Consider the following 12,169-nt stretch of genomic DNA (forward strand, 5'->3'; position numbering starts at 1 on the left):
CAGCAATGAAGCATATTTAAAACATACTAATTTTTTTGTATTAATAACATTAATTTTGTCCTTGATTTTATATTTTCACTTGTTATGGGTATGATTTGCATTTATATGCATCACATTTATGTCCATAGTATGCACATAGGTATACACCCTGAATTTTTCTTTTATTCGTTCCTGGGTTGTGGGCATTGCTGGCTAGGTCAGCATTTATTGCCCATCCCTAATTGCCTTGAGAAGGTGGTGGTAAGCTGCTTTCTTGAACCACTGCAGTCCATGTGGGGTAGCTACACCTACAGTTAGGAAGGGAGTTCCAGGATTTTGACCCAGCGACAGTGAAGGACCGGCAATATAGTTCCATGTCAGGATGGTGTGTGGCTTGGAGGGGAACTTACAGGTGGTGGTGTTCCCATGCATCTGCAGCCCTTGTCCTTCTAGTTGGTAGAGGTCACCGGTTTGAAACATGCTATCTAAAGAACCTTGGTGCATTGCTGCCACTATGCGTCGGTGGTGGAGGGAGTGAATGTTTGTGGGTAGGGTGCCAATCAAGCAGGCAGCTTTGTCCTGGATGGTGTCGAGCGTCTTGATTGTTTTTGGAGCTGCACCCGTCGAGGCAACTGGAGAGTATTCCATCACACTCCTGACTTGTGCATTATAGATGGTGGACAGACTTTGGGGAGTCAGGAAGTGAGTTACTCGACACATGATTCCTAGCCTCTGGCCTACTCTTGTAAGCATAGTATTTATATGACTACTCCAGTTCAGTTTCTGGTCAATAGTAACCCCCAGGATGTTGATAGTGGGAGTTCAGCAATCGTAATGCCATTGAATGTCAAGGGGAGATGGTTAGATTCTTTCTTGTTGGAGATGATCATTGCCTGGCACTTGTGTGGCATGAATGTTACTTGCCACTTATCAGTCCAAGCCTGGATATTGTCCAGGTCTTGCTGCATTTCTACATGGACGGCTTCAGTATCTGAGGAGTCACGAATGGTGCTGAACATTGTGCAATCATCAGCGAACATCCCCACTTCTGACCTTATGATTAAAGGAAGGTCATTGATGAAGCAGCTGAAAATGGTTGGGCCTAGGACACTACCCTGAGGAACTCCTGTGGTGATGTCCTGGAGCAGAGATGACTGACCTCCAACAACCACAACCATCTTCCTTTGTGCTAGGTATGACTCCAACCAGTGGAGAGTTCCCCTTGATTCCCATTGACTCAAGTGCTCCTTGATGCCATACTCGGTCAAATGCTGCCTTGATGTCAAGGGCAGTCATTCTCACCTCACCTCTTGAATTCAGCTCCATGTTTGAACCAAGGCTGTAATGAGGTCTGGAGCTGAGTGGCCCTGATGGAACCCAAACTGCGCATCAGTGAGCAGGTTATTGCTAAGCAAGTGCTGCTTGATAGCACTAGCAATGACACCTTCCATTACTTTACTGATGATTGAGAGTAGACTGATGGGGCAGTAGTTGGCCAGTTTGGACTTGTCCTGCTTTTTGTGTACAGGACATACCTGGGAAAATTTCCACATTGCCCAGTAGATGCCAGTGTTGTAGCTGTACTGGAACAGCTTGGCTAGGGGCACGGAAAGTTCGGAAGCACATGTCTTCAGTACTATTGCCAGAATGTTTTCAGGGCCTATAGCCTTTGCATTATTCAGTGCCTTTAGTCATTTCTTGATATCATGTGGAGTGAATCGAATTGGCTGAAGACTGGCATCTGTGATGCTGGGGGCTTCAGGAGGAGGCCGAGATAGATCATCAACTCGGCACTTCTAGCTGAATATTGTTGCAAATGCTTCAGTCTTATCTTTTGTACTGATGTGCTGGGCTCCCCCGTCATTGAGGATGGGGATATTTGTGGAGCCACCTCCTCCAATTAGTAGTTTAATTGTCCACCACCATTCACGATTGGATGTTGCACGACTGTAGAGCTTAGAGCTGATCCGTTGGTTATGGGATCGCTTAATTCTGTCGATCGCATACTGCTTACGCTGTTTAGCATGCAAGTAGTCTTAGATTATAGCTAAAACGGGTTGACAACTCATTTTGAGGTATGCCTGGTGCCGCTCCTGGCATGGCCTCCTGCACTTTTCATTGAATCAGGGTTGATCTCCTGGCTTGATGGTAATGGTAGAGTGGAGGATATACCAGGCCATGAGGTTACAAATTGTGGTTGAGTACAATTCTGCTGCTGCTGATGGCACAGCGCCTCATGGATGACCAGTTTTGCATTGCGAGATCTGATCGAAATCTATCCCATTTAGCACGGTGATAGTGCCACACAACACGATGGAAGGTATCCTCAATGTGAAGATGGGACTTTGTCTCCACAAGGACTGTGCGGTGGTCACTCCTACTAATACTGTCATGGACAGATGCATCTGCGGCAGGCAGATTGGTGAGGACGAGGTCAAGTATATTTTTTCCTCTTGTTGGTTCCCTCACCACCTGCCGCATACCCAATCTAGCAGATATGTCCTTTAGGACTCGGCCAGCTCGGTCAGTAGTGGTGCTAGCGAGCCACTCTTGGTGATGGACATTGAAGTCTCCCACCCAGAGTATATTCTTCACCCTTGCCACCCTTAGTGCTTCCTCCGAGTGGTGTTCAACATGGAAAAGTACTGATTCGTCAGCTGAGCAGGGCTGGGGTAGGGGTGGGGGGGGGGGGGTGCAGTAGGTGGTAATCAGCAAGAGGTTTCCTTGCCAGTGTTTGACTTGATGTCATGAAATTTCATGGGGTCTGGAGTCGATGTTGAGGACTCCCAGGGCAACTCCCTCCTGACTGTATATCACTGTGCCACCACCTCTACTGGGTCTGTCCTGCTAGTGGGACAGGACATACCCAGGGATGGTGATGACGGTGTCTGGGACATTGTCTGTAAGGTATGATTCTGTGAGCATGACTAGGTCAGGCTGTTGCTTGACTAGTCTGTGGGACAGCTCTCCCAACATTGGCACAAGCCCCCAGATGTTGGTAAGGAGGACTTTGCAGGGTCGACAGGGCTGGGTTTGCCATTTTCATTTCCAGTGCCTCGGTATTGGGTATGGAAACACTAAAACATAACTCTGGTATCTAAACCATTTGAACACAGACAGTTTTCAGTCCAGTATGTGCAATATAACTGCAGTTTTAAATTATTAACAGACCTCTTGGTAACCTTATTTAACCAAATTCAAGTTGTTCCTGAAAACAACAGCCTAGAATTATTGAATGCAATATTAGCAAACGTGCAGTTAAAATGTTAGTATGACTTTTTAAAAAAACATGGAATTTAAACCTGTTTATTTTAAATGGTTAAGGCGCCCCATAAAATAGTTGACAAAGCAATGTTACACGAATATATTAAGTATTCATACATTAATATCACACAGGGTAATTCCAAACTTCTATATATGTTTATAACTGCACATTGTATAAGGCAGGTTAATCAGTACATTCATGTACAGGGCAATCTTTCTAAGGAACATTTCATTTTAATTCGTGCATTAAACTTCGCCATTTGCAACACACAGTTACTGTCCACGGATGTACAGGATGACCAGTTACTCATTCAGCTGCAGGTACACTGTAAATACACTCCTGATAAATCCATTCGATTTTCACGCCAGGTTATGTTGAAGTATAAGAATTACTGGTATATTCCACACCGTGTTAATGGATTGATTACTTTCTGAAATTAACATTGTGAACATTCGTGTGAATTTACCTGAAACGACACTTGAAACACCTTCTTTGGTTTTGGACCCTAAGAAAAGGTTAAATATAAACATCATTATCTTAGGGCAATTGTCTGAATTCATAATTTTGCACGCGATCCCTTAAGAATTTAACATTTTTTGCTCTATGTCACGATTTTTTTTTTACTATGTTTAAGGCAGTCGTGTGATATGAATGTGTTGGATGCCACATCCTTGGAAAGAGGATATTTTAGTCTGGGCTGGTAGAGAGTGCCATATGGCTAGTCCATCTGCTTAGCGGAAATAAGACCCATGAATCAGACCGCAGCCAACAACGAAAGCAGCTCTAGATGGAGAGTAGGTCGATCTCTCGAGATTAGACGCTTTCCGTTTATTTTTACCAACTAATATAGTTAATTTGTATTTGTAATATTGAATAAAAAGGCCTCTTTAGTCCATTATAATGCCACGACTGTAAAAGTCACCCATTAGTGACTGTCGAAAGGAACGTTTCATTGTATAACTGGAAGGGACGACACTACCTTTTATATTCTACACTCACTGGCTTTAAATTCAGGATGCCTAATTTGTACATACCAACGTATAGCACTCCCTCTTTAGTCTTCTCTGCCGCTTCTGCTACACCCTGCTTGGTTTTTTCAGCTGCAGCAGCCACTCCTTCCTTAGCTTTGGACAATCCTTTCATGAAAACATCCATTTTGGTCTTCGATCAGTGGAACACTGTGGAATAAGCATCTACTAAATCTGATTTATTCACCCTCAAATAGCCAAACATCAGTGAAGATAACAGGCACCGACAGAAAATTATGCAAGTATCAGTACTGACCTTTGTCAAACTGGATAATAACGAATTGAAAAGATTTGATCAAAACATCGTGTGTGTGTGGCGGGGGGTGGGGGGGGGGGGGGGGGGGGGTACTTTCAGATTAATCGAGAATTAAGATCATCCCGTTCGGCAGTGATGATGCCACCGATTAACTGACCTGTCTGACTGAAGCTGCTGTGTTGTCGTCTGTTGTGTGCTCCCTCCGAGGCTCTTTCCGTCCTCTTCTGTACCTATTGCTCTCCAGAAAGAGCGTGTGATTTCATCAAAGTGCCGTGCAATCACACACGGACACTTGCACATCTTCGCACTCCCCCCTCGTGCATTGTAATTCCCCTAAGACAAGTTACATTATTTTCACCAGTGATCATTTGTCCTCTGTATTACCCTGACTTCTGTCCTTTCAATATATCAAGTGTTTTCAGTTTCATGGTGAGAGGGAGGAATCTCCAGCTTTTTTTCAAATGTATTTGAGCAGTTCCGCTCACCCTCAAATTGTATTACGAACATACATAAACGATGAAATTGGGATAAAAACAATCCGTCAGCACAGCCTGCTCCATAAATTCTGCATTGTACATAAATATGTCATGGATAAAATTTAAAATATAGTGCCTCAGGAACGTGTTCAATTTGGGGCACTTTAGCCTCGTCATATTTATTTTCCAAAGTAAAGTTTCCAACACGTTAGAAACCCACGATAACAACAGGCTATTCGTGAATATGGAAACTTACATAATTCATCGTTCTTATACAAAATTAAAAAGTTTTGCAATTATGCACATTTCCTGCTGTTGTGCCTGTGTCGTGATTTTATATCGTTGTCTCACACCCAAGAGTAACGTTCTATAATCATAGAATGGTTACAGCATATTCGGTCCGTCTTGTCTGTGCTGGCTCTCTGCAAGAGCAAATCAACTAGTCCCACTCCGCTGTCTTTTCCCCATTGCTCTGCATTTTTCTCTTCAACAGTTATATCATTCTCTTTAGAAAGCCATGATTGAATTTGCCGCCACCATACTCTCAGGCAGTGCATTCCAGGTCTAACCACTTAGAACCATAAAAAAGTTATGGTACAGAAAGAAGCCATTCAGCCCATGTCTGCACTGGCTGAAAAAACTGGTCACCCATTCCATTCCCACCTTTCAGCACCTGGCCCATAGCCTTGCAGGTTACAGCACTTCATGTGCAGGTCCAGATACCTTTTAAATGAGTCGAGGGTTTCTGCCTCCACCTCTGATCCGGGCAGCGAACTCCAGACACCCACCACCCACTGGTAAAAAAGATTTTCCTCATGTTGTCTTTGGTTCTTTTGCCATCCACCTTAAATCTGTGTCCTCTGGTTCTCGACCCTTCTGCCAATGGGAACAGTTTCTCTCTATCTACTCTGTCCAGACCCCTCATGATTTTGAACACTCTATCAAATCTCCTCTCAGCCTTCTCTTCTCTAAAGAAAAAAAAAGACTTTGGTAAAGTATTAATTGAAGCTTTCTGATCACCTGAACTCCAGTTGTTGGTTCATCCCATGTGACCTCTTATTCACCTACCTCCGTTTTCACATCTATCAGCATGCCTGTCCCTTTGAAGCCAATTTAATTTTCTCTTGAGCCATCAGACAGCCTGTCCACAAGTTCCGAGCAGGGAACAGTATTTTATTTCTCTTTGGCTGAGCTGGCCTTTTCCCATGTTGCCTCAGCTTCAGACTGGTGTATACTTTTAATTTTTTCTTCAGTTCACTTGGCTGTGTGCTGAGTCAAAGTTATGATTTTTAAAATTCATTTCTTAACATTAACATTGGCCTATTTTTTGTTCAAAGTCACCGTCTTCTTCAGAAAATTACAAGACCTTTATACTGTCAAAGTATTTAAGATCAGGACATTTCCAGCAGTAGTTACAGTGATGTAGCTCATGCTACAGCATATATTTTTCTCATGCAATTAGATCCTTACAAGTATTCTGCTAGCTTTCTATATCTAATTAGAAGGAGGGCACTATATTGTAGGATGGGATATTCTAGATTGTTGCCCAGGGCACGCAAAAATCTTTATATTTATAATGTGCGTCTGTCTTACTTTTCCCTTTCTGCTTGCAGCAACTCATTACTTCCACCTGGATGGAGAGGATGGGTGAAGAAGAGAGGTGAATTCACTGACCACAAATGGGCTGGAGCAGAAGGTGCAGGCAAAGAAGGGGCCTCATACTAGAAGGCAAGGGCACCTCTGGTAACAGCTGTATAGCTAGTGGGTTCAGATCCCTGAGGTATTGATTTCAAAAGGCAAATGCCTCTCAGCATTAACACTCCTCAAAACCATCTTTACCAGTCCTTCAAGCCTGCAATAAAAAAAAAGTCTAACCAACATACATATACTGACATCTACCAATGCTACTATGTAACCACGCTGTAGACAAAGTCACAAAGTCAAAGGCCGTGATTTTTTTTAATGGCTGACAAGAAAACATCATCGGCCATTATTAGCTGTAGCAGGGCACCTAATGGGATCTATTGGGCACTTATTCTTGCACATTTAGGGTTTTTTGGCAAGTTGCTGAAAGTGTGAGCTGATGTCACAGTGAGGGAAACAGGGCATCTGGAATCTGAGTGAACAGGCTAAGCAACTGTGTATATCTGTAACCGATCAGAGTGAAGGACTGAGAGATTAACAGTGCAAGGACTGAGCAGGAAGTGTAAACTAGAATGGGTGAATTCAATGTCAAATCCAATACAGAAAGAGAAATAAAGAAAGAGAAAGAAAGATTGGATTACCGAAGAAAGAAAAAGAGACAGAAAGGAAAAGTAAAATACAAGTAAAAAAATCCAACAACAATTAAAACTTGAAAGAATGCGTTTGTAATAGTTAATTTTCAGTCTCATAGATGTTGATTGGCAGTAATTTTTATTTATCACATTGTTAAAAGGGTGTTTGAAATGGCTTGACTTAGATTTCTATGGTGAGTTTAACTCATATCTACTGCACAAGTTCCACAATCTCATGATATTCAATATACTTCAAAAGCGAGGCAGTAGCTAGATGCCATTTTTGTGAAGCTAACAGTGAACCAGTACAACTTAGCAACTTTTGGGTTTTAGAGTTTAAATACACATTTGCTCCTGTCTGTAGTTGAGCTATTATTTTTACCATGAGCCTCACCATTATTTTGACAGCAAATCCAGTCCCCTATTTACACCAATGTATTCATCCAAATTGCATTTGTTAAATGACTTCTTGCCTATATTTGTGCTCCCAATAACTTCAGCAAGGGCAGTGAAATTGCTAATGCAATGTGCAACATTTGTGCCACAGAAATGCCAGGCAATGACCATCTCTAACAAGAAAGAATCTAACCATCTTCCCTTGACGTTCAGCATGTGGTGGGGGGGGGGGGGGGGGGGGGGGTTTACCATTGACTAGCAACTTAACTAGACCAGTCATAAAAATAGTGACTACAGCAGCAGATCAGAGGCCAGGAATTCTCTGGTGAATAACTCATCTCCTGACTCCCCAAAGCCTGTCCACCATCTACAAGGCACAAATCAGGAGTGCAATGGAATACTCTCCACTTACCTGAATAAGTGCAGCTCCAACAACACTCAAGAAGCTCAACATCATCCAGGACACCCCATTCATCACCTTCAACATTCACTCTCTCCACCACCAACAAAGTGGCAGCATTGTGTACCATCGACAGCGCCTTCCAAACCCGTGACCTCTATCACCTAGAAGGACAAGCGCAGCAGATGCATGGGAACACCACCATCTGCATGCTGTCTTCCAAGTCACACAACAACCTGACTTGGAAATATATTCCTGTTCCTTCACTGCCGCTGGGTCAAAATCCTGGAAATCCCTTCCTAACTGCACTATGGGTGTACCTAAATCACATGGACTACAGCAGTTCAAGAAAGCGGTTCACCACCACCTTCTCAAGGGCAATTAGGGATGGTCAATAACCCACATCCATGAACAAATAATAGAAAAAAAAATGCTCAGATGAGGGTCCCTGCTGGGAGCTCCAGAATTCAGCTGCAGATTGCAACATCTCAACTGCTGACAGGGCAGACTAGCCCAGCTGGTTTTAGAGCACTTTTATGGCCATTGATTGAAGAGTTGGTGACCAAACAGACCTACTGTAATTTTGAGTAAGCGAACTACATAAAACAACACATGGGGCTGTGGTTCCTCACTCTCACTGATCTGTGGGAAAGTGGATTCTAGGAGATCCATAAAGTGGTTGCAGCCCCTATCAACATATTCACAAAATCTTTCGAATGCAGTGGAGGTGGAGGTGGTGCAGCCAAAATCCTGAATAGCACTAGTTTCAATCAACTTTTCAAGAACTAGTGACACAATCTCCTGCCATGAGGGGCTGGCACAGTGTCCAGAGAGGAACATAGGAACAGGAGTAGGCCATTTAGCCCCTAGAACCTGTTTCACTATTCAAGGAGCTCATGCTTGAGATGTGATCTAACTCCATATACCCACCTTTATCCCATTTCCCTTAATACCTTTGGTTAACAGAAATCTGTCAATCTCAATTAAAACTAACAGCTGACTCAACATCAACTGCTGTTTGTGGAAGAGAGTTCCAAATTTTCCCACCCTATGCATGAGAAGTTTTTCCTAACTTGATTCCTGAAAGGCCCGGCTCTAAGTTTCAGGCTATGTCCTCAGTTCTACATTCCTTAACTAGCAGAATAAATTTTTCTCTATCTACTCTATTGGTTCTGATTAATATCTTGGAAAGTTCAATGAAGTCACCCCATAATCTTCTAAATTCCAGGGAAGACGACTCTACTCCTTGCAATTTAATCCTTGGAGCTCAGATATCATTTTAGTGAACCTGCACTGCATTCCCTCCAAAGGCAATATACCCTTCCTGAGGTGTGGTGCCCAGAACTGAACACAGTATTTGAGGTGTGGTCTAACCATGGCTTTCTCTAGTTGCAGCATGACTTCTAACCTCTTGTATTCTAGTCTTGTAGGTATTAAGGCCATCATCTATTAGCATTTTTGATTATTTTTGTACCTATCCAAGCTATTTTGATGATCTATGCACATGGACCCGACAACTCTTTATTCCTCCATTTCTTCTAGGTTTTCACCATGAAGAAATTACTCAGATTACTTTGGACCTTTTTTGGTCCAAAGACGATGACCTCACACTTGCCTTTTTTGACATCTATTTGCCACAGTTTTTCCCATTCATTTAATCTATTAATATCACTTTGTATCTCTTTGTAATTTCGTGTTTCACCTTAGCTGTGTTGTGATCACCTTCAAGATTGCAGAGTGTTGATGTCTTGCAACAGAACACTATACAAGCTGAAAACAGACTCTCCTATACTCATAGACATGCTGCAGCAGCTCCTGAGCATACTTTCCAGTACCTTGTACAATTACAAGTTTGCGGAAAGGTTTCTGGTAAGGCTGGGTCCCTAAAGTCAACATCACTGTCCTCTTCAGCAGAGTGAAGAGCTGAGCTCATTCTCCAGTGAACCATCTCCACAAGCACCTTCTTCTGTTTACTTGTGCTCTGTGATTCACCATGTAGAGACCCCTGTAAATCATTATCTATCCCACCTGGGGTGCAAATTACTGTGCTGATACTTTGGAGGGATGGAACAAATGCCAGTGTAGAAAAAATTGATCGTATATTTTTATCTTGAGTTAATTAGTTTATTGGTAATAATTGATAATTGGCTTTGACATTCACATTAAAACAATTCAAGTAAGAGAAAAGAGACCTGGATGCGCCCTGATCTGCTTTGAAATAATATTGCAGTTTCTTTTATGTCCATGAACATTTCATCCAAGAGATACATCTCTGACAGTGCAGTATTCCCTCAGTACTGCACTGAAGTCTTCTTCTTCTTAGGCAGCCCCTCGGGAACGAGGATGACTTTCTTCCGCTCCAGGGTTGTGGGTCCTTAGGTAACTGAATAGTTCAATTCTAGATCCGCACACTCTGCCACAGGTGGGGCAGGTTGTGTTTGGTGAGGGGAGTGAATGGGATGCTCGAATTTCTGAATGTTCCTTCCGCTGTTTGCACTTGGTCGCTGCCTGGGTATGTCGACGTTGTTCGAACTGGTAGGTAACACTAAAGCCCTGTAGACCATGAGCTTGGTGCCAGGTTTGAGATCTTTGTATTCGAACAAGCTTTTCCTCAGACAACCGAAAGCTGTGCTCGCACACTGGAGGTGATGCTGAATTTCATTGTCGATATCTGCCCTTGCTGAGAGGAGGCTCCTAAGGTATGAGAAGTGATCCACATTGTCCAGTGATTCGCCGTGGATCTTGATCGTCGGGGGGCAGTATTGTGCTGCGGGAGCAGCCTGGTAGAGGACCTTTGTCTTCCGGATGTTTAGCTTAAGGCCCATTCTTTCATACGCATCCGTGAATGCATCAACTAGGGTTTGAAGTTCGATCTCTGAGTGTGCGCGTACACAAGCATTGTCAGCATACAGCAGCTCGATGACAGAGGTTGGAGTAGCCTTGGTTCTGGACTGGAGGGACGTAGGTTAAATAGTTTCCCACTCGTCCTGTAGAGTAAGTCTACTCTGGCCGGGAGCTTCATGGAGACGAAGTGGGGTGTTGCAGAGATCTTCGAAGATCTTCTCAATCATGACTCAGTCCTTGATGCGAGTGCCCTCGACCACATTCCACAGCATGCTATCCACCACAACCTCAGCACAACCCCAGCCAGACATTAGATCGAAAAGGCTATCTGACAGCTAAAGTAACAAATAAGGCCGCTGGCATAGACGAAATTCCTGCCAAAATTCTAAAATACAACGGAGAAGTACTCTTGACACAAATGCATGGTCTCATCTCCAGGGTATCTCCGAGATTCCGTAATTGCGACCATTCTTCAAAAAAGGTGACAAGACCGGCTGTGTTAACTACAGAGGGGTATCCCTGCTGTCTGCCACAGGGAAGGTCATTGCAAGAGCCCTTCTCAACCGCCTTCTCCCTGCTAAAGAGCTCCAACCGGAATCACAATGTGGATTCCGTTCATCAAGAGGCACAGTGGACATGATCTTCACAGCAAGACAACTCCAAGAAAAATGTTGGGTGCAGCAGCAACCTTTATACATGGCCTTCTTTGACCTCACAAAGACCTTCTACTCTATCAACTGGGAAGGATTATGGACATCGTCTTCAAATTTGGCTTCCCGGAGAAATTTGTTACCGTCCTCCACCTGCATGACGACATGCAAGCTGTAATGCTTGCCAAAGGATCTGTCACTGACCTTAACCGAGTGCAAACTGGGGTCAAGCAAGGCTGTGTCATCGCACCAATGCTCTTTTCCACCTTCCTCGCACTGAAGTGCCAACCTAGTGTCAGCCTGCTCAAGTCTCTTGAGTACAACTTGAACCTTCTGACTCAGAGGTGAGAGTACTACCAACTGAGCCATGGCTTACATTCTGTCTTACCTTAAAATAGCAAGTGTTTTGCATGACATGATAAGGAAGATTTGCTAATCAGTTATACCTGATTAGTACAGGTGAAGTGGGCATAACTAACTAACCAGAAAAATGGGCAGAGATCTCAACCAATTTTCAGTTGGAGTTTGTACTGGAACAGGGTATGATAGCTTAGTGGTTATCTTACTAGACTAGACAAGCTAGAGGTTGGGCGTTCAAA

General features: G+C 43.4%; 2 protein-coding genes across 10 annotated transcripts in view; one reads left to right on the forward strand and one right to left on the reverse strand.

Moving 5' to 3' along the window:
* sncb (synuclein, beta) overlaps positions 1-4,450 on the reverse strand; it is a 59,325-nt gene extending 54,875 nt beyond the window's left edge. Inside the window, exons 1-2 of the mRNA XM_068043090.1 lie at positions 4,279-4,450; positions 3,711-3,749 (exon numbers count right to left, since the gene is read on the reverse strand). Coding sequence (XP_067899191.1) covers positions 3,711-3,749; positions 4,279-4,399 — 160 coding nt within the window. The 5' untranslated portion in view covers positions 4,400-4,450. The remainder of the gene's footprint in view (positions 1-3,710; positions 3,750-4,278) is intronic.
* The window catches only part of LOC137375880 (eukaryotic translation initiation factor 4E-1A-like), a 141,749-nt gene that overhangs the window by 100,375 nt on the left and 29,205 nt on the right, over positions 1-12,169 (forward strand). For 5 of the 9 annotated variants that reach the window (XM_068043503.1, XM_068043499.1, XM_068043500.1 and 2 more), the window contains one exon: positions 6,618-6,732. The exons of the other annotated variants lie outside the window; for them this stretch is intronic. The gene's annotated coding sequence lies outside the window, so the exon portion shown is untranslated. The remainder of the gene's footprint in view (positions 1-6,617; positions 6,733-12,169) is intronic. 9 annotated transcript variants of the gene reach the window in all.

This window comes from Heterodontus francisci, chromosome 12 (genome assembly GCF_036365525.1).
Source record: "Heterodontus francisci isolate sHetFra1 chromosome 12, sHetFra1.hap1, whole genome shotgun sequence".
Classification (NCBI taxonomy): domain Eukaryota; kingdom Metazoa; phylum Chordata; class Chondrichthyes; order Heterodontiformes; family Heterodontidae; genus Heterodontus; species Heterodontus francisci.